This window comes from Varroa jacobsoni, unplaced genomic scaffold (genome assembly GCF_002532875.2).
Source record: "Varroa jacobsoni isolate VJ856 unplaced genomic scaffold, vjacob_1.0 scaffold_701, whole genome shotgun sequence".
NCBI lineage: Eukaryota > Metazoa > Arthropoda > Arachnida > Mesostigmata > Varroidae > Varroa > Varroa jacobsoni.
Window position 1 is genome coordinate 44872 of NW_019213603.1, and position 21584 is coordinate 66455.

The window sequence follows — 21584 nt, forward strand, 5'->3', positions numbered from 1 at the left end:
CATGAAGACAGTTATGAATTCCTTTATATTTAGGTGTAAGCCATGGTGAAATCGCCTAAAAACAATTGGTCCACATATACCGCTTCCGCGATGAGGCACAGGCGATACGATCAGTGCGATGATAACAAACTCTTTAGCAAGATGGCGGTTTCTTGTGACCACGGATTCTTGCCCCTTAATTCTTATCCGTTGCGTTAAACAATTTCGACCACCTTGATGTAGCTAATGCAGCTGTCAGTTTAAAATACGGCGCTCCCATGACGATATTGGTATTCTCCGACAGTCGCCTCCGTAAACGGCGACTCAGTTTAGAACGTGTGGTCAATCTGTGTTCTTGTTTAGAGTGCAGGTAAAAAAAAAATAGAGAGCGTGAACGGCAAACGATAAGGATAGTAGGAGTACTGTACACTTTTCTTAATATTAATAATAATTGTTGATGCCGCCACTATGGCTGTTGATGATGTGAGACTCGTCTTTGCATGTGGCAACCGTGGCCTATTAGTGTATTCAATCAATGACAAGTCACAGGCGATCTTCAAAGAGAAGCTCGATGACGATTGTAAATTTATGGATCAGAGTGAAGATGGCAAGATGCTTGCATATGCTAGCCGGAAGGTACACCTGTCATGTCCCGCATTTTGAATATCACGCTAATTCCTATCGATTAAGAAAATCGTTATTAGGAAAGGCGCATTTCCGTCTTGAAATGCGAGTGTAGTTTTTTTTATACATCAGTGGATGTCCGTCTAACCTACATTTCCATAAAGAGACAATGTGTGGGGAAATTATAACTACTCAATATGTGCGCTGGTATTCTTCTCCACGTTAAAACGTGCCGCTCATAAACTTGTTTCTACTTATTCATCTTTTGACATCTTTCAATCTCCCGCTATCCCTAGGGTACATAGTACTAGGTGTCTCTTTATTACAGCTTACCACCCAACTTTTAACAGTTAACAGAAATATACTTTTATTACGTCCTTCCTATTTCGTGTTTCACGGAGGTGTACCAAATGAAACCGTGGTGCATTGGAATTTTCCTCTCCTTGAATTGAGCAAATTTTTTTAATTATGGTATTCTATTCTACACGTACTATCTGTCCTAATTAATCTCAAAATATATTTAAATTGAAAGGGCAATATTTTTTTATTTCCATAAGGATAAACGCGATGTGCGTTCTAAAAACTGACACGAAGTTTTTCTCCAATAAACTTCTAATTGTTTCAGGGCATCCATCTGGTTGAGGTACCCTCGCTCAAACGTCTTCAGACTCTGCCATTCGAGAAAGTGCAAGGAATTCAGTTTTCACCTAAGGCAACCTTTCTGAATATTCTTACAGCGTTTCTATGTAAACCTAACGAGCAACCAATGCCAAATGTTTTTATCGTCAACTGCACCACGGGCGAAACAGTTCACTCGTATGTACAGCGCCGGCAAACGGGCTGGGAACCACACTGGTTCGCCGACGAGGCGTATCTAGCACGACCGTATAACAATACGGTTTTATTGTATGAACCTACTGATTTATCGAAACACGTTAAACAGGTCAATATCAAACGCGTAACTGATATTCGCTTGTCGCCGTCGGTAAGTAGAAAGTTCTTTGCTTGTTATGTGCCGGCAAGCGGAAAAGGGGAACCCGCGTTCTGTAGAATCTATAATATCGATATCTCAAGTGATCCAGTGGCGTCAAAATCGTTCTTCACATGCGACAATGTCACGTTCAAGTGGAATGCGAAAGGCACTGACCTTCTGATTCTTGCCGCAAACGAAGTTGACAAAAGCAATACTTCGTATTACGGCGACCAGGCGTTGCATTACGCAAATGTTGAGGGCGACAGCTGCATTGTTCAGTTGAAGAAAAAAGGTCCAATCTACCATACGGAATGGTGCACTGACACGTTTTGCGTTGTGTACGGCTTCATGCCAGCCAAGGCGACCATATTCAACCTTAAATGCTCTCCCATATGGGATATAGAAGAGGGTCCAAGAAATTTAGCCTACTTCAATCCACAAGGCAACATTCTACTGACAGCGGGCTTTGGCAACCTTCAGGGCACCGTCGAAACATGGGATGTCGAGCAGAAAAAACGTATCAGTATAATGGAAATACCAGATACAACACATCTCGAGTTTTCCGTTGACGGCATGCATTTTCTTACAGCTACACTTTCACCGCGACTTCGAGTCAACAATGGCTTTAAGGTGTGGCACTACTCAGGGGCGTTAAAGAGCGAAATTGCCTCGAGTAAGGATGGCAATGAAAGCTTTGACGAACTGTGGCAGATTTGCTTATCAAAAGAGTCAACCAATAAATACGCCAAGCCTACGATTGTCTTTAAGAAGGTTGAGGGCATTAGGCAGTCGACGCCTAAGGCGTCCAAACAAGCCTACCGGCCCCCAGGTGTTCGAGCCCTTGAAGAGGCAAAAAAGGAAGAAAACAGAAAGAATAAAAATAGGAAGAAATCTAAGACTGCCAAACCATCGGAGCCGCCGGTGGGAAATCCTGTGATCGATTTTGGCTTCAGCAAACTTGACGAGGACGATCGTAAGGTAGGCAATTAGACAGTACGAGAGAAATATTTTTATTACAAACGTGAAGTAATTCCTTCTTGACCTACTGACTATTAACCAATTCGTACATTTTTAATATTACGAAATTAAAAAGACGAGGAAATTAAAAGTATTTTTTTATTGCTTATTGCATTCTGCGATTTTCAGGCGACAGCTATTAAGAAGAAATTGTCACAAATCTACGTATTGAAGCAACGGTTAGCTGAAGGAGAGTCCCTCGACCCGGAGCAGATGGAAAAAATCTCTAAAGAAAAAGAATTGTCAGATGAACTTAAACGGCTTGAACTTTAGGTAGAAGAATAAAGAAACTTGAAATTTACGATTGTCCGATAGACTTTCTCTCACTTTCAACGATATCGTGTACTATTAGGCCCATAACGTTGTTGTGTGTTGCTAATAAGCGTTCTTTGTTTATATATATATATATATATATATATATATATTTTGAATAAATACAACGTTTGGATTTCTCTAGTAGATTTCTTTTTCTTCATTAAAAAGTTCGTTGTCATGTTTGATCGTCGATTTTTTTGACACCGCAAATCTACCCGGTTCGGACATGTCCAACGATGACCCTGTTGGCCATGTTCTTCGACAGAGTTCTTACTAAAAAGGTTCTCAGGTTCTTGATTTGCAGAAAAACCCTATAGGATAAACCTATCCCCTTTCTTACCCAGGTAGTTTCCCTTCCCTGTAATTACCTACTATATATCCAGCTGGTCCTCTCGTTAATGGTCCAGCTCTAATTACGACAATTTACACGGTTATTTACATTTCATATTTCATCTTTTTCCCATTTCTAACGTCTTTATATTACATCGCGATATAATATCAGCAGTAATAGTGATATAGCATTGAACATACAAACAATACTCGACAATTCAGATTACAACGGTAAAATAATTAAGTCTATATAATCATAATAGAATTGTAATATCATTTACATGGACAAATGAGTGAGATCGGTACTGCATTTAGTCGTAATTTTTCTTTTTTTTCTCGCATACTCGGTACTTGTCAAAGTAACAGAACACGCCGTCCGCATCGATGCCGATGCAGTACTATCGATGTAAATCTACGAAACTACCTTGACAACAAGTATCAGTTTTTAGATCACACATCTAATAGTATTTTAGTTGTAAGCTCTGTTGCAGTTTCTCGTCTATTAAATAACGTGTTACATGTGTCTGATTTAATAAATTTGTCTATTGTTATAATTACATGGCATTAACGCTGCGCATATGAAGTTCAAGCTGTGCACACGTATAATTTGCTGATGACTGGAGATAGTCTCCATACGAAGAGGTGAGGTGGCGAGAGGATTGAACTGATGAAAAAATTCAATAGTGTACATCATTGTATAAAAAATATACGCAAGTCGTACGCAAATAGTGAAAACGATATGATTCAGTCAAAAATTGATAATTTCAGCTACGAAACAGTTTTCCACAAAATCTTCAACCTAAACTACAGTGACTACAACGACTCAATTTATACAGATTTATGAGCTACCGTCTCTCTTAATCTTCCTGTAAAATGACAAACTAACGAAAGCCAAAACTGAAGGACTGCGAATTCTTCTCTGCGTCACTTGTGATTGAAAAGTGTGATTTTGCTTCTATGCAATGTCAGTATGACACGATACAAAGGTGTGTCGTTTTCCCTTATTTTGCTAATGCCCTATGAGGAAAATATGCTTACTCTGTCATGTAAGGATCGTCCGGTACACCAGCGTAGTATACACAATCACACGTGTATATCGACTTACGGGACTCTAGAATTACCTTTCACTATTTAACATCTGATGGACGATGAAAATCCACAACGATGTTTCCCTCTCACATATTCTAGTTGGCATCACTATCGTCAGTTAAATCCTCGAACGGGTTTAGTTCTACTTGTTCTTCCTTGGATACTTCCTTTTCATTGCACACACTACCTAGATCTTTCACTTATGAATCCTCAACGTGATCGTACATAGTTCCATTGTTTCGCAAGTCGCGCTGTTGTTTACAACCAATCAATTGCATATATATATATATATATATATATATAAATTCTACTATTTTAATATACATTGCGTGCGCGTTCGATGCTTGGGCGAGCCTAAACGCGCAGCACGCACCGGAATCTATAGATTTTTTCGCATTTTTTTTATATCGCCTAGACCCACGACAGTAGTTCTTTTTTCGTGTAATAATAAATCTAATGTACTATTTAGTTGGCTCGAGTAGCTGGCACAGGCAGATCAGCTCATGTGTGGTCCAATATTCAATCAAAAACTTGAAAGAGCAGCTTTGACTTTGTATCTCTACAAGTTCCTCTCGTTCACATTTCTGCAGTCATGTTTTTTCAAATGCAACAATCGAGGACGTACTCGTCAAGTTCAACCTTTTGCCGCAATATGCTTGTTAAAATCACCTCGACATTGTACAGCCGCACGCCCCTGTCCAGAAGTTCTTTGCACATGTACAGATCGTCCTCGCACGTAACACATATGAATTTACTGGAGGCGCCGTCATTGGCAGGGGGTAGGCCGCCATTAACGTTCGTCGTCGGCGTCGTCACACCGGCTCCTGCCGAGTTGTTAGTTGTCGTTGTTGTCGTCGTCGTCGTTGAGACTGTTGTCGTAGTTGCTGTTGTTAACTCACTATTGTCCTTGTTGCTGCCGTTATTATTTGCACTGTTTCCAGTGCAGGTACTATTCATACTATTGTTGTTGCTACCAACGCTGTTGTTGTTGCTGTTATTTGTATTACTGCTGTGATTATTATTATTGTTGCTGTAGTTGTTGTTGTTGTTAAACTGATTGATATGCTTGAGGGTAGGTCGCTTGTTGAGGAACATACTGCCACCAGCCGCTTCCACAACCTCTTTCAGGACGGGTATCGTCGGTAAGCATCCTGGTGTGACGTAGAACACGTAGCCTTTGAGAGGCGGAGGAGCATTTCGTTGTCTCTGCATATGGATATAGCGCAAGCTGAAGCCAAATTGCTTTTCAGCATCAGAATCCTGCAGCCAATATTCGGTGGGGTCTAAAAATAATGGAGATTAGAGATTAGCGCAGTAACAGGCAAAGAAAAACAGATAAGAACCTAGTGAACTATGTATCTAGCTATTACTTTTATAATTAGGACAAAAAAAACTGTGAATTTTATTTAGTGCCATTACTGTTCTAATTTTCTGTAATAAAAACAAATATACAAATACAAACAATAACGACTAACTAAATATAAACATCGTAAAACTTTTGTGATGACTGAAAATATATACAATGGCCGGCACAAGCAATAGACAATATAATATAATAAATAATAAAGTAAGAAAAAAACAAAGTCATTATTTTAGATTTTACCTACATATGTATATATTTAGAGGATGCTATTCTTTAGATAAATATAGGATACTCACCAAGGAAAGTATTAGCTCTATGTGACTCGTGTACCCACTCGGGGCAACAAATATGCTTGACATGATTAACCGCACACATCACCTTGATAGTGCGCGAGAATTTTGCTAATACCAAATGCGTTGCTTCCTTGGCATTCTTAGCGATTTGACCACCTAGTTGGAGGATCTGCACCAAGGGAACAAAGCTTACATACGTTAGCACGAATGAAACCATAATTAACATTTTGCTTGCAACATTGAACATCTAAAAAATCTATTGTACTTACTACTTAAATCACTGCGGAATTTTTTATGTATGAACACTACATCAGCACTTCAACTGATTAAGAACTTTAACAGTAAGCAACGTATTCGAAAGCAGCATAATAGGTATCCTGTCATTCGCTACTGGTTCACCAAGTTCATTTATGAATGCAGTCGACAAGCTTTGACATACTTTGGTCTTCAAGCAGCTTAACGCACTCTCACCTTTCGTGTATTATTGATGAAGTTTTTGAGCACAAAAAATCGGCGATGTCGACCACATTTTGCTCAGATGTAGCCATGAACGAACGTAGTAATAAAGGTTAAAAACTATATATATACGCACCATCTTCTTGAGGGGTTCCGGATCTTGAATTCCCGAGAACAAGACTAGTGGCTTCTGGCCCTCGGACGGTGGATTCGGGTTAGTTACAGTGACACAATTTTCATCGTTTGCGGGTTTCTTCTTGCGAATCACCTCTTCTTCCTCGGCGATTTCTAGCTTTCGTTTCTGTACGCGATGGTAGAGATCTGACTCAGAGAAGCTCCTCCATTGATCTTCCGATATCTTGATAGGCACCTTCCATGCCATCAAAAGGGCTTGCGCTATTCCGTAGTCGATGCGAAGAAAGGGTATGTCCATTTCACTCACCTGAAAATTAAACATAGAACCATGAACATTCGTCTGTTACCTCTTGTGTCAACATTTGCCTTTTGCTTTATTCTGAAAGGTTCGATGATAGCATTAACAACTGGTAAAAACTGTTATTTGAGTAACAATAACAAGCTGAGAATTTTGTCGCATTAAACGTACCTGGTACTTAGGTGACATTGGCATTCTGACAGCCTCATAGTGCCCCAGCATTACATCGCTGAGCCATTGCGCACTGACGCACGCCATGTTCCACTCATGGGCCTTTTTCAATTTTTCACCGCTTTCAGCCCAACGACGAGATTTGACAATTAGTAATGAATTTTCTCGCGTCATACACGCCGAGTACTTGGCACCTACTTTATTAATCATCGTACGGATACGCAACCGTTCTTCGCCGCTGAAGCCAGTCGACGATATGATGTGTTGCGCGCAAGGCTGCTCTCGTGGCCCAAACGCAGCTGGCAGGTGCAGTGCTTGCCATGGAGGGGCCATCTTGCCTTGCAGTACGCAGTCATTGATCCAATATACAGTGATACAACGCTTGCCGTCCCGAAGTGCTCGCTCCACACCAAGCTGATTTTGATGCGTACAGACAACATGTGTCACTTCCAGGCTATACATTTCAGCCACAGTACCGCCTTATAGAAGACCATAGTAAAAACCAGTATTAAGTCACTATACGACGTGGACAATGATAGCAAGGGCGCACAATAGTAGATTAGCTTATTCTGCGATTAGATATTGCATATCTAGATAGATAATAAAAATAGTGGCCGTAATGAATGAAACATACCTTTTTCCTCACACACACCCTTTGCTATACTGATGTGCTCAGCGTTGAACTCAGTCGAGTGATGAAGCAAAAAGTAAAAGACGCAGCCGAGGAAGCACGTGTCAGCAGATAGGTGGGGCGATTGTTCATGGCCAACTAGCGTCTCCTGAGCGATTACATGGGCATGCGGATGTTGGCTATGTGCCCCTATGAAAGGACCATGCATGCTACCGTCGGGACGGACAGCTCGAACCAAGGGTGCTCCAACCGGTCGATAACTCACTGGCCCACCCGAATGAGCTTGGCCTGGCTGCATTGATTGACCCTCACTAGGCCCCGTCGGCTGATAGCATCGCATTCCGCCTTGTAATAGACCTGCTTGGGGTTGTGGTTGCATTCCCATTGGAGGCTGCGGTCCATTTTGAGGGCACATTGGTCCCATTTCACCCTGCTGTCCTCCTCCACCAAGCCTATTATTGAGTAAATTCGCTAAAGCGGTTTTCGTTTGTGGATTAACTTTGACACCCGGAGGGGTTTGACCTTGTGGTCCAATCATCTGCTGTCCCATAGGTCCAACGTACCTCTGTTGACCACCCATATGAGGCCCTCCAATTGTGCCCACTTGAGCTTGTGTTCCAGGCGGTCCAAGCTGCATTTGCGCCATGGAGGGTCCACCAGGGGCCAAAGGCATTCGTTGCATATGAGGCCCCATTATCATACGTTGACCATTTGGTCCCATCTGCGTCGCCATCTGCAAATCAGTGTAGCTACATAAGTGACATGTACATCTAAAAATGGATACGCTAGGCGACTGTTATTTTCCACGCCCGTGTTATTCTTATTATAAAGTAATTCAAGTTAATGACTCGCCATTTCGCAGACCCAGGGTGCACCCATCGTTAAGTTAAGAACACGCACAATAGAGCTATAGATCAGAAACCAACTATTGTAGCTTTCTTCAGAAGAGCATTGTGTTTGTACATTGCCTTGCTTTAGTACTGCAACAAATCCAATAGGAGGTGCGCACCCAAACATGTGCTATACATCATTTCTACTACAACCTTTTGATAACACCGACCGAGCAGAATCTTATTTCAAAGGTGTTTGTTTTACACTATATGTGCCATAACTCTGTTCTGTCCCCATGCAACATGTCCGTCTATCTGTGATTCTACAATACATCCGTCTACGCATTCGCGAATATCGGGAATTAGCATCGATGCCACTGAGTGTCGAATGACGAGGGTCCTGTCTGGCTTGCACAGCTTGCACAAGAACAGTTGTTTTATTTTCCTCAACAGCTATTACTGCTGTCCCTAGCTATATTTGCTGCTTTTGTTGACGACAGTTGAACCTAAACGGATGACGAATGTCTACCTTCGGATGCACGTTTCCGGGCAACTGGTTTCCTTGAACCTGTGACTGCTGTTGTGAAGTCTGGATTTGTTGCTGTGGGCCACCAGGTTGTTGTTGTTGCGGATGAATGTGTGGTAGCAGACCTTGTGGATGTTGCGGATGCTGAGTCGCGTGAAGTGGATGGTGGGGCTGCGGTGAAGCTGAGCGTAACATCTGGCTAGATGTAGCGGCGCACACGGCTGACGCTCCTATGCCTGATGCGACGGAGGGGGACATCGGCATTGCTCGAGGTGCTATCACCTGATGATGCTGTCCCGGGGAATGATGTGGATGCGGAGATCCGCCGTGAGGACCACCGTGAGCGCTGCCATGGCTATGGGAACTCCCATGGCCATGATGAACCCCTTGATGCACCACACTGCCAGAACCGTGGTGCGGACCATGGGGGCCACTCATATGATTTGGATGGCCTCCGGGGCCACCACTTAAAGGAGGTGTGCCTGTGTCTCCTCTGTGCATGGTAAGGACTCCGACGCCTACTCGGCCGGGGGGAGGGGTACTTGCAGCACCTCCATGGCCACCCGAAGGACTCAGTTGCGTATGCGCCTGATAAGATCCAGCCATGTGGCCGACACCGCCAACAGCCACCATCGACTGTCATCATTTTGGATTATCCAAAGAAATCGTAATCAAATGCCGATGAAGCAACCATTGGCACCAAACACCAGGTGTGTATTCATATGGATGAGAAGCACCATCAGATGTCGAGTTGTCGTTAGTTTTCGTAAATTTATGTCGATTAAGGTACATTTGAGCCGAAGCCGAAGTGAGTCGTTGCCGTGTGCGGTTTCCGCGATCGCACGCACATACCATCGCACGCGTGTGCGCCAACAGGACATCGGTAGATGGAGACAGAACGGCACAAAATGGTGTGGAAGAGGCAGAGCGTGACAGTGAGACAGAGAGAGAGAAAGAGAGACACACAGAGAGAGAAAGTTGCCAGCCAGCCAGCAGAGTCAGCAGCAGTGTCAGCATCAGCAGAGGCAGCATGGGAAAGAAAGAAATCGACAAGAGCAGCAACGAGAAAAGACAATAAGCAAAACAACAGCAGCAAACGATAGCAACAACAACAACAACAACAGTAACAACAACGGCATACTTTAGATCAAATCTCTCTATTACCGTGTAAGAACTCTCAAACTTCACTCACTACCGTCAAAAAATGCACAAGATATATATACATACCTGCCCTGCTGCCGCTACGTGGCAACTTAGATCTGAGTGCATAGTAGTATTATATGTTAGTATTATTAGCTGGTTAGTGATCAGTTCAGTTGATTAAGTTAATATCAGGTATACCAGCCTAGATTGGCGCGTCTCAAGTATGTGGCTTGTTTGAATTGGCGTCATGCAAGGAAAGGTACATCTCAGGGTTAACATAAAATATATTCAAAAGTTTTATAACGGTCTTATAACTATAAACCACGATGCTAGGCGCAAAGGTAATTTCCGTAACGGGGAAAACGTTTATTCTAAGCGCATGCAATAGTATACAGGTATATAAACCATTTGTTGCTTATAGAATAGCGCAAAGCAAGGTGTCTTCATCCGAGGCCAAATCAGCACCACAGCAAACCATTTAAATACAAACATGGCTGGCCTTTGTCTTCACAGGTCGTTCACTTTCATAACTAAGCTTAAAATTCGCGATCGTTTTAGCGTTTCCATAGGAGCGTATTTTTCCTTATTATCTCTGCCGAAAATAAAATCACCGCTGATCTTATAGTCTAGCCAAGAGCAAAATTATTACAGTTCTTCATAGCGCTTCTTTAATCACGATTTGGAGATACAAAAGCTACTTCACACTCCGTTCAATTTCATAATCAGTGTAAAAGTTTTTAGCACTAGCCTGAAAAGCTTTCTTAATTTTTTGGAATTTTGTTTTATTAATACACTATAGTATCCTATGTTGTGGATAAACTAATACTTAATAGCCGAGCTGGTTAGCCTTCTCTGGCGTTGACTAATTCTTTTCTAATTGTGTATATTAGTTATTTCGTTGCCGAAGACGTTCATGACAAACAATATGGATAGAAACAAAAGGTGGCTCCGCCAAATAATCTTCTTTCTGTTAACGTATAGTTCGAGAATACACCGAACTTTTATGTGCACAGATTTTGCTCTCGACTAGATTTATTAAATGCCCTATTAAAAGGTATCGAATTTACAAGAAAATAGACTATTACCACAATAGACTAAAGATACCCAATTTTTTAGTTTGGGGATGCCCCAATTTTATAAGCGTACGACGACAAAGACAGACCACGATTGTAGTGTAATCCTACAAAACAGATCGCTCTGTTTCCGTTTTTTCATTAATTTTGCCCTACCCTTGCTTTCCCCTTATTAACTGATGGTTACATGGCTCGATTACTCAGCTGGGTACCTGAGGCTGACTGGCGGTTTGCGGACTCTGCATTTGCCCCGCTTGCGGCCCCTGCTGCTGCTGTTGCTGGTGGATTTGCTGCTGCAACAACTGGCCTGTTGCTGCCGCAGCAGCTGGCTGCACCTGCCCGCCGAGGCCAACGACGCCGACAGTCCCAGTGCCACCTGGTGGCTGCTGCTGTTGCGTTTGCTGGACAACGGCGGTAGATGATACCGGCCCTTGTAGCTGAAGGCCCGGCGAAGGTTTGAGCTGATTGGTAACAGCGCTCGGGGTAGTCGGGGTTTGTTGGGTTGTTGGGTTGGGCGGGATCTGGGTTGTGGCTGTAGGGGCGGACGTAGGAGGCTGTGCTTGCTGGACGACAACAGGACCTGGGCTCTGGGAGGTTGGGGTAGAAGCTGGGGTGATGGAATTTTGGGTAGCGGTTGTCGACGCGAGAGTCTGTCCCGCGGCTGTGACAGGGGCGCCCGGTGATGCCAGGGGTGACTGGGCTTGTTGGCCCCCGACGACTACGACTTCACCTGCCGCCGGTGAAGTGACCACCGTCGTCACCCCAGCAACCCCAGTACCGCCAGCTACCTGCTGCGGCTAGGAGACAGACCACGACCGTTACACACATACACGCGCATGATGACATACACCCACACAACAATAATACGGAAATAACGAGTTTGACGGAACAATCATTAATCGATCGTCGATTGGTTGATTCATACGGATGACAGCAATAACAGTGACAACAAAAATAACAAGAATAACAAGAGTAAAACACAACAACAATGATGTCAGCAACAGTCAAGGTCATGTCAACCAACGACATTATCGAGATTGTTAGCATGTCAAAAAGTAAACTAAGAAATTGAATTACAATAATAACATAAAACATTATAACGGTGTGTGTCATTGAATCTTTATTTCTTTCGTGCGATAATAGATCCAAACGTAATTTAACCTCAGAGCTTTACAGTAAAGTAAAGAATACTTATATTACATAATAACACTTAAGCTTCTGCATCGTTTCAGTTTTTCGAATCACGCCTGCTTTACAGTTGTATATATATGAAAACATATATTTTTCTAATTTTCGAATGCAGAAACTAAATCGTTATAAACGCATTTATCAGCTTGGGCATCTATTTCGGTAACGACTATAATTTTAATCGTAAGAACAATGTTCATGGAAATGTTCAGCACTATGATATAACATCCATACTAGCAAAGACTATCATAAACCAAAGTATACCAAATAAATCGCTCGTTACCCGCTGAATTAGTTTTGCATAATACTAACTGGCTATTATCAAACATCTGAGAGGTTAGCGGAGCACCTCAGAACATGAAGTAGTGGCTGCACTCATTATTGATGACCATATCATTGTTACATACTAAAAAGTCTTCAATGAGTAAATATTTGAAATAATGATTGCTTATGGAAAACAAGAATGCCTTTCACTTTAGGCACACATCTGAGGATAGTTGAACATCTTTCTCTTACTATACTCCTTTGAGCTTTTGAGAATCAGTTTATGCGTAATTGGGCCGCAGTAGTTGGGAATTTCTATCATTTAAACCAAGGTGTTGCAGCTGCACACAACAGTTTTGCAACTTAGCGACTCAACACTTCAACTTCTTTAATATTGGAAAGGGCCTTTTAAAAGGAAAATTTCATACAGCCAACGAATGGTACCATCGACGAGTTCGTTAAGATGATTAAAGGAGATTCAGACTACTCTTAGGGAAGAAATACCTGAGAACAGCAAAGCACGAGATAACAATTTTGACTCTGCGTAGTATCAGAGCTCACACTGTATATGCCCCGTAGAATACACTTCGTGTGACTAAACTATAGAGTGTGCTTAAAAATCAAGGACGATATTGGTGCCTAAAAGATTATTATAACCTGGTAGTTAAGTTGATTGTTCGTTTAGTGTAATCCTTTGTACGGATCAAAATTTTTCTATTGTGATACCCCAGAATCATTCCATAGTCATCCGAAACTGCTAAGTATGGTAAATACCGAAAACGAAGGTATGCAAAAGTATAAAACCAAAACAAAACACACTAAAGAAGGTTACCTTAGTTTTTCTTCGAAAGCAAAGATTATGCGGTAACCGAATCTGTAGCATGAGGAGGAAATGCAATAGGGGAATTGAGCTCCAAATGTGACTTTTAAAAAAGGCAGTTTGACCCAGAATGTCTAATTAGATTTGTAAACTTAAATGAAAAATGAACAATACTAAAAGCAGATATGTGTAACTTGCGTTAGAGAAAATCGAAAGGCGCTAAAATGTATTAGTCACTACAAACGTTAAACTCTAAGCCATAGCCTTTTCATGTCGTACAACAATGCTGCAATTGTAAAACTCAGTGGTATATTTCTTCTGTTAAAGAAGAGATCTTCTTACTTATAAAGCAAAATTCGATAGATATGTACACAGGCAGGCAAACGAGCATATCAAAACGGCAATGGTCGCAATATTTGCAACGAATTCCTCGCCGCGGGGCTATTTTAACATAAGTGAACATAAATGGCGGGATTGTCTACGAAATGATCGCCATTCATCATATCGGGCAACAACCATGGAACAGGCTAACGCCAAAAGTACGTTTTTGATACTTCTCTAAGTTAATCATGGCAAAGACTAAGCATTAATTAGAGCCAGAAAATCTACTAGCAGCAATTAATATAAGTGAGAAGGATAACTGTAGATTCTTATGGATAGATGAGTGACTTGCAAACTACTACAATTATTACCCATTGAAACCCCTAGAGCCCGTAATCTTGAAAAGAATAATCATACGGATAGTAAAACTGGAACCACACATCAAATAATTTGAAAACGAACAATTGCTACGAAAAAAAAATCATTATCATTCTATGATGCTTAAAATGGAGCATTTAAATAACCTAGTGCTTCCAGAACTGCAATTATTTAGTTAGTGGTCTAACATTAACACTTCTATATTAAGTGTACGTTTACTTATTGGAGCATCACCTACCTGTTGCTGTTGCATTTGTATATGGCGACGCTGCATTTCTATTCGCTGTTGATAGTGAGCTGTAAATTCATAGGTCGTGACACCAATTAGAGTATGCCACTGATATCTTAAAGAACATCAATTTAATTTAGAATAGAAAACGAACATATGTCTGGCAGCTTAAGCAGGAGCGGATGCCTTTCAAGAAAAAAAATAGCACACTCATTATGTTGTTTGTAGAGGTAAATGTCGGGGCTTCTGATATTTTTCAAACTCCTATTTCGCTTTTAATCCTCCTCGTTAATAATACCTTTTCCTTGAGAAGGGCTGTATGACTCAGCATACGAAGGTGACTGAGAATGTGACACCCACTAATATCTTCAAATGCACAATTGAGCTCGCAGTCTTTTGTGACGATTAAGAAACGTGTGTTCTAATATACTTAGATGTTACAACTAAGCTCTCATACAGACGTTGTTAACTTACGATCATGTTGCTGCTGCAGATGTCGTTGTTGTTGCATCATGTCTTGAGGCGGTTGTTGTTGCACGGGCGATAGAGGCGGGGTGCTCTGCTGTGGAGGTCCTCCTGTTTGGCCAGCCCAAGACGCACCTATTCCACCCCCTGGGCCTCCAGGAGGACCGCCAGGGAAACGCCACTGACCGCCCTGGCCCTAAAAAAAAGTTGAATAAACGCATGGCAATTTTAATTAACATATTAAAGCGTGTGAGTAGCTATTGGTGACATTTAAAAGACGGCTAAAAATGATTTAAAAAAAATATGCCATAAGAAGTAAGATCATCTATGATGATGACGATATTAACCTGTTGCACTTGTTGTGGCTGTTGTTGCTGTTGTTGTTGTTGTTGAGGTTGTTGTTGTTGTTGCATAACGATTGGGGCCCTCTGTTGAATCAGCGGTTTTCCAGGTGCGGGCGGTCCCATCGATCGAATTGGTTGTTGCTGGCCCCCGGCCATAACAACCATTTGTTGACCACCCTGACCAACGCTACTCTGCATGACCTGCTGTTGCTGTTGCTGTTGCTGTTGCGACTGAACCATCCCTGAACCACTTGTAACTATCTGGCCTCCACTTTGCTGAGCCTGAACCATCTGTTGGTTCGTTGGTGGCATCATTTGCTGACTAGCACCTTGTTGTTGCATATGAGCTGGACCTCCAGGACCAAGTTGTCTAAGCCGCATCTGCTGGAGCTGCTCAGGAGTCGCTACGACCAAACGCTGGCCGTTTGTCCCGGGAGGACCGCCTGCTATTACCATACGATGTCGTTGCTGTAAACGTGAAAATATATGATCAAATCAGCATACATGTAAATAAGATGATCTATAATGCTGCTGAATAGTTTGTTTAAGAAAAAACAGTCAGTTTTCAATAAAAGGGAAAATGAGATGAAAGATATAAAACCTTCAAGTTCTATATTTCCTTCCTTCACAAAAATTTGGGTTAAAGATCATCAAAAAAAACTACCCTTTTATGTTTTTTCACTAGTGATACGCTACTAACCTGACGAATCATTTGAATTTGTTGTGGACTCAATTGCTGGCCTTGAGGCTTGGAGACCCACTGCTGCATTCTTACCATCTGCGGACTCTGCGTTCCTGGAGGCATACCTACGCCACCAGGAGTTTGTTGTTGCGAAGGCATGCCTATCTGTTGGCTAGATATCTGTTGAGATGCCCCCTGTTGGAACATCATTCGCTGAGACTGCTGTGGAATTATAGGCCCGGACTGTTGCTGTTGTCCCATAGGCACTATTTTGCCGCCTTGGTTTATCATTACCACCTGCGTCCCCTGCTGTCCTTGACCCGGTGACATTTGACCTGTCGGAGGACCTTGTCCCTGGACACCCATTTGCGTCGGTCCGTTAGGTGATGATGTCATGCGTTGACCCCCCGTTAGCATTTGCGCAAGTTGGCCTCCCATATTACCTTGACTAACCGGTTGTCCCCCTTGCATATTCACCATGCTTATGCCACCGGGGCTAATCTGACCACTCTGCATAACCCTACCCATTGTACCAGGTGGTTGCCCCTGTGGGCCAGACGACGCTATTGCCTGGAGACCTGCTTGCATGGACTGTCCTTGTGATACTTGTAATGGACCGCCACCTGGTTGCTGTCCGGTCTGCATCGATCCTGGGGGTCCGCTTGGCCCAGACATTAATGATATTTGTCCCCCAGATTGCACCTGTTGCACATGACCTCCAGCTGGTCCCAGAGATTGTGGGGCCATACTCATTTGTTGAGTGGATCCCATGCTGTTAACCTGCTGGAGTTGTTGTGGCTGCTGTTGTGGTTGTCCCGGTATTTGCATCTGTTGTCCTTGCTGCTGATTGTTAACCAGCTGTATTTGTGAAGTGTACTGCATCTGATTTGCTATTGAGTTCGGCGGTTGAGACTGCCCACTTATGTCGGGCCCACCTGCACTCTGTAGTTGACCTGTAGGTGCAGAAGATAGCTGTTGGGTCATTGGCTGCACCTGCGGCACGCCAAGTGGTGTTGAATTCATCATTTGCCCAGCAGATGGAATTGGTGACGGTGCAGTAGCAGGCTCCGGCTGAAATGAAAGACGTTACGAAATAACGCATTTTTGTTTACACGTTTTCACTTCTCAACATAGCAGAGATGCTTCGAATTTTAAACATTATACGAATACAGTGTCAAAAAATATATTGCAAAACGAATTCCACTACCGAAAAATTAGCACTTGTCAACTTTAGTTTAGTGCTTTGACTTAGTTAGTCAATTTTAGTAAAGTGCACGGTACTGATCAAGTTGTAGACCATGTATCTCCTCTGCATGCCAGGAGTACGATTTTATTCAAAATATATTTTAACACAAAATTTATCCTGCTAGTCTAACCCGCTGCTTTGACGGAATTTATGTAATTAGACATATTTTGCTTTGTATTACAGGAAAGCCAACCCTATATGCAAAAAATTGCAGTAAAACAATGTTTGCTTCTTCCCTGGCGCTCAGCTAGATATTGTCAAATCTCTTACCGACATTCTATACCTTCGATGGAATTGGTATAATTGCTAATCTCTGATTATCGAAGTGCTTCGAATGGCTGATCAGTGTTTGAACCATAAACCACATTTAACGATAGTCCAAGCAGAAACTGCTTTGGAAATGACTATTTTTACAACCCTTTTTTGACTTAACAAAAAATACCTTCACTTCTGGCAGAATAGCAGAATTCTGCTGCGGAGGCGTCGTTGTCAGTTTCGGTGGAGTCGTAGAATCTGCGATCGGCGACGTCTTTATTAACAATGTAGGATGAAATGGTTCCGGAGGTCTCAATTCTCGCTGATTTACGCACTCAACAATCCAATCAGGTGTGACAATCGTTATCCACGGACTGTTGGCAGCCCGTGCGTACTTTGCACCGCCAGGTCTATACACCCGAAATGCACAACAGAATTTGCAAACGTAAATTTGGAGAATGTCAACCTTTCCAAAGTAAATTCCCCAGAGGAACTGCATTAGCTTTTATCCCTTGCTTTACAGTTGAAATATAATTGTGACGTCTTCACTGCTTAGAGAAAGGGTAATTATTAATTCTTCTCAAGATAGATAGTAAGACTCATGTGAAACTGATGCGGAATCCAAACTTTATGATGCCACTTGCAACAGCCTTAAGTACCACTGACAATAAAGGGATGTTTCATATTAAGGTAGTAAAATTTAAACATTGCTTTTCCTATGAGCTGAAGTGTAAAATATTCCTTTATGAGTCTAACCTTGTTGTCAGTAGGTGAGTGCATTTGTTATCAAGTTTTAGTTGCATCCGGCCACCATGGTAAGAGATCATCCCCCAGAGAGCGTGAATATCTTTCCTAGCCAGCGCTGATGGGCAAAATAATTTGCCATGGAAGAGTCGGCGTTGGGGATTGAAGCCCTCCATTGGCAATAGATGATTAGCCGCCAGGGATAGCGTTACCCATCGAGGCTAGAAGAGAAAGCAAACACAATGGTACTACTCATGAACAAAAACAATATATATTTTATTTTTTAACCAAATATAGGCTAAATGTATGTCACTATGCCTTTGTTCGATTGGCTTGTAGGTTAACAACTGAATTATCAATTGGTTCGCTCAAATGAAGGCTGTTGTCTACATTACACACAGTGATAACAGGTTTCTCGTAGAGATCTGTCGCTTCAAGGATAAGATCTGAATCTCGATCATGATCTAATACAACGACGTGTGTCGACATATCCGTGAGGTAGTTGTCAATCCGGCCACCATGAGCTTCAATTTGTCCGGCCAGGGCTGGACATTCTTCTGCTGCGGCCGGAGATACGCAGAAGCGACATGAAGAAAATAACGTGACGTTAGTGCTTCTAATGTTGCCGCTGCTGGCTCCATTTGCCCCTGCTGTGACAGGCCCCGCGGGGCCATTACTGTTGGTGCCGTTGCTCTTGTTAAGACTGCTATTCGCATCGTTACCGAGTCCTCCTCCGTCGTCCGGAGGAGATGACATCCTCGAGCTGAAATTTCTCATGACAACAATTGGAAATACACAGATAACCAGAAATGGGAAGACATTACTAAGCTGTCTAATCTGTATAATCCTCCTAGTCGATTGTTTTAAAAGTTCACTCATAGGGTATGATAAATATTGAACAGTCGAGGAAATTGGAACAAGAAAACTTCGCTCAAATATCAGTCTTCCTCAGCTGATCGAACATAATCCATTTTTAAGATGCCGTTCGTTAATACCATCTATCACCTAGCCTTAGATCTTTAAAGAAGCATATTTACTAATATTTAATGCACAATAAATGTCTTGAAAATAGGTCATAACCGATTCCGACTCATTCAAAGATAACTAACGAAGAAAAATAGATCATTTTGAGAACAAAAGTATGTTTAAACAATTTTTACCTTTTTGCTCTTCGTTAGAGTATTGGTGTTGAACATTTAGATTGTGTTTACGTTTCCTTTAACTAATTATGGCTGATTAATTCAATTATATTTACTTAGTTCAAGCACAGTTGTGCGGCGGGATTATACGAACAAAACAAGTTTCTTAAAAGCAATTGGCAACTAACTTTGAATTTGATATACACAATCATATTGGGGTACTCTCTGATTTTTTCTATGCATATAATTTTCTACGTTTTTATTACAAGTTAATTCAAACCAAAAAACTTTCCTTCTTGGTTTCACTCAGAATAACTGTGTAGAACATTGGCATTTAGTGTTAAGCATTCAAGTAATTGTATTTTTCGAGACATTTTTTTATTATAGATGTGAACAATGGTAAATTGGATAAAGCGCAACAGTTCAACAAATTGAAACACGCGTACCTACTGCGCGCAACACTCTACTGGGTATTCACCACGTTATCCCCCCTACATCACCATTGGAAGATAAAGTGCAACCTAGCAAACCACGTCAGGACAGATTTTGATATTCAGAGCAGATCTATGATGTATTTAAGGTGTAGGCGTCGAATTTCTGGCACACATTTCCATCTACCGTCAAGCTATTTAGCAAACACGACAGCTAATACAGAGGATATTCGCCAAAAGTTCAGTAGAACTGATGAGCGTTTTTATTAAGTAACAGTTTTGAGATTCATTTATACCCGAATTCTAAGTCATCCCAATTTGACCCATTTTTCTAAATACGTACGTTAAAATAAGGACCGCTGGATACATGTCAAAACACGAAAGTGTATAAAATTAACTGAATTCCTAATAAGCGTTTTGATGGCAAGCCTGAAACGTTCTATTAAGGATACCTTTCGCTTAGCTAACTTAAAGCTAATTAAGTTGTCGTTCAGTCGGCTAAACATGAATCTTTTGTTTGGGCGGTATCTTTGGATTCGCTACTCTCCTTGCCTTTTCCAACCTCCGAATACTTACAACAATATCAAAAATGTACCGCCGATACATGGAGGGTGAGCGAACAAGAGTTTAGCTATGAGTCCTTTACAAACGTGTATGAAATGCAGCTACCCATGATGACTGGAAATCGCACATGATTCTACCTTTTCATTCAGTCAGACAGTTCTAATTGTTACTGATCGTATTGAATGCTGTCTTCGTCTTAACGTATTTGTATCAGCCAATGCGGATGACGTAAATCTCCATTTAATACTATGAACCTCACCTCCTCGACTCCCCCCACAGGTGATGAGAGCCGCAACTTACCCGTTGCAATTCTAACAACTCGGAGATGTCACGAAGTGGCGACCGTCAAAGAGAGCAACACCGCAACAGCATTATTGTTATTATTATTGTTATTATGAGTCTGTTTGTCCATTCAGCAGCAGCGGCGCTTGTAGCACATCGACATACATTGGGGGCATCCACTGCAGTACGGCAACAGTTACAACACTAGTAGCACTATGTGCAAATCCGACTGACCAACACACTAAATCAATAACAGCAATTAGTTCGATAGACTACGACTACACACAAAATACACGATAGTCCCCCGATAGACACAAATGCATGCACGCGCCGAGGAGAACGCCCCGTGAAGGCAGTATACATATAATGTATATTAGATCTCTCGTCGCTGCGATAGATCTTGTTATTGGATGATGATGGTTGAAGTGGTAGACGAATGGCAAACTGGAGAGCACCGCCACCGTTGTTCCGTCTCACGGCACGGTCACTAGCGATGTGTCGGTCGGTCCCTTCTCTTTTTCGGCAGCGGCAGCGGCGGCAGTAGCAGCAGCAGCACGTAAAGACTAGCCAGACGTGTAACCGCCGGCGTATTGGCAACAACACCCGTAGCGGAGAGTCTAGCAGCCGCCCAAACAGCAGAGTCGTTTTGAGATTGTGTCTAACACTCGAAACGCACCGAACGCTTTACCTCTTGTGAGCTGACTACCCTCCTCTTGTTGGGGACCAACAGCAACAAGACAGGAAACGGGAAAATAGCGAGAGCGAAAACCAGTGAACAGCAGTATTACACGCAATCTATGCACAGACACACATCTACTATCGCGGGCAGGGTTGGGCCGATTGGGTATTTTTGTTTGTGCGCTAAGCGCAAAGCGTGTTTATTCGCGCTCGCGCCATATCCCTAACGCCTGAGCCAATCTCAATCAACTTTCGGGAAACGCTCGACTATTTGCGGAATGTCTGGCGCACTGGACGCAGTTATCGCG

The 21584-nt window shown here is 42.3% G+C and overlaps 2 protein-coding genes across 5 annotated transcripts; one reads left to right on the plus strand and one right to left on the minus strand.

Moving 5' to 3' along the window:
- Positions 1-270: 270 nt before the first annotated feature.
- Positions 271-3049, plus strand: eIF2A (eukaryotic translation initiation factor 2A). 2 transcript variants are annotated; one of them, XM_086969327.1, is made up of 3 exons: positions 271-349; positions 1229-2554; positions 2723-3049. In XM_086969327.1, the coding sequence occupies exons 2-3, from the start codon at positions 1370-1372 to the stop codon at positions 2864-2866; spliced, it is 1329 nt and encodes a 442-aa protein (XP_086825453.1). In that variant the 5' UTR covers positions 271-349; positions 1229-1369; the 3' UTR covers positions 2867-3049. The 2 variants fall into 2 exon arrangements, with proteins under 2 accessions (XP_086825453.1, XP_022693063.1); XM_022837328.1 differs by lacking the exon at positions 271-349 and adding an exon at positions 356-615.
- A 406-nt stretch (positions 3050-3455) lies between these two features.
- LOC111262784 (uncharacterized) lies at positions 3456-21310 on the minus strand. 3 transcript variants are annotated; one of them, XM_022837326.2, is made up of 14 exons: positions 20617-21310; positions 18582-18954; positions 18195-18403; positions 17626-17848; positions 15956-17008; positions 15259-15723; positions 14921-15107; positions 14456-14514; positions 11459-12043; positions 7678-8407; positions 7044-7522; positions 6576-6881; positions 5987-6152; positions 3456-5610 (listed from the first exon to the last, which is right to left on the minus strand). In XM_022837326.2, the coding sequence occupies exons 2-14, from the start codon at positions 18936-18938 to the stop codon at positions 4928-4930; spliced, it is 5502 nt and encodes a 1833-aa protein (XP_022693061.1). In that variant the 5' UTR covers positions 18939-18954; positions 20617-21310; the 3' UTR covers positions 3456-4927. The 3 variants fall into 3 exon arrangements, with proteins under 3 accessions (XP_022693061.1, XP_022693060.1, XP_086825452.1); XM_022837325.2 differs by having other exon boundaries at positions 18582-18945; positions 20617-21309; XM_086969326.1 differs by lacking the exon at positions 11459-12043 and having other exon boundaries at positions 18582-18945; positions 20617-21307.
- Positions 21311-21584: the final 274 nt, after the last annotated feature.

Coding starts and splice junctions, on each gene's coding strand:
- eIF2A (XM_022837328.1), top strand. CDS start 448: ATGGCTGTTGATGATGTGAGACTCGTCTTTGCATGTGGCAACCGTGGC. Junction 616..1,228: donor TTGCATATGCTAGCCGGAAG/GTACACCTGTCA, acceptor TAATTGTTTCAG/GGCATCCATCTGGTTGAGGT. Junction 2,555..2,722: donor TTGACGAGGACGATCGTAAG/GTAGGCAATTAG, acceptor TGCGATTTTCAG/GCGACAGCTATTAAGAAGAA.
- LOC111262784 (XM_022837326.2), bottom strand. CDS start 18,938: ATGTCATCTCCTCCGGACGACGGAGGAGGACTCGGTAACGATGCGAAT. Junction 15,108..15,258: donor AGCCACAACAAGTGCAACAG/GTTAATATCGTC, acceptor ACTTTTTTTTAG/GGCCAGGGCGGTCAGTGGCG. Junction 6,153..6,575: donor CGGAACCCCTCAAGAAGATG/GTGCGTATATAT, acceptor CCCTTGGTGCAG/ATCCTCCAACTAGGTGGTCA.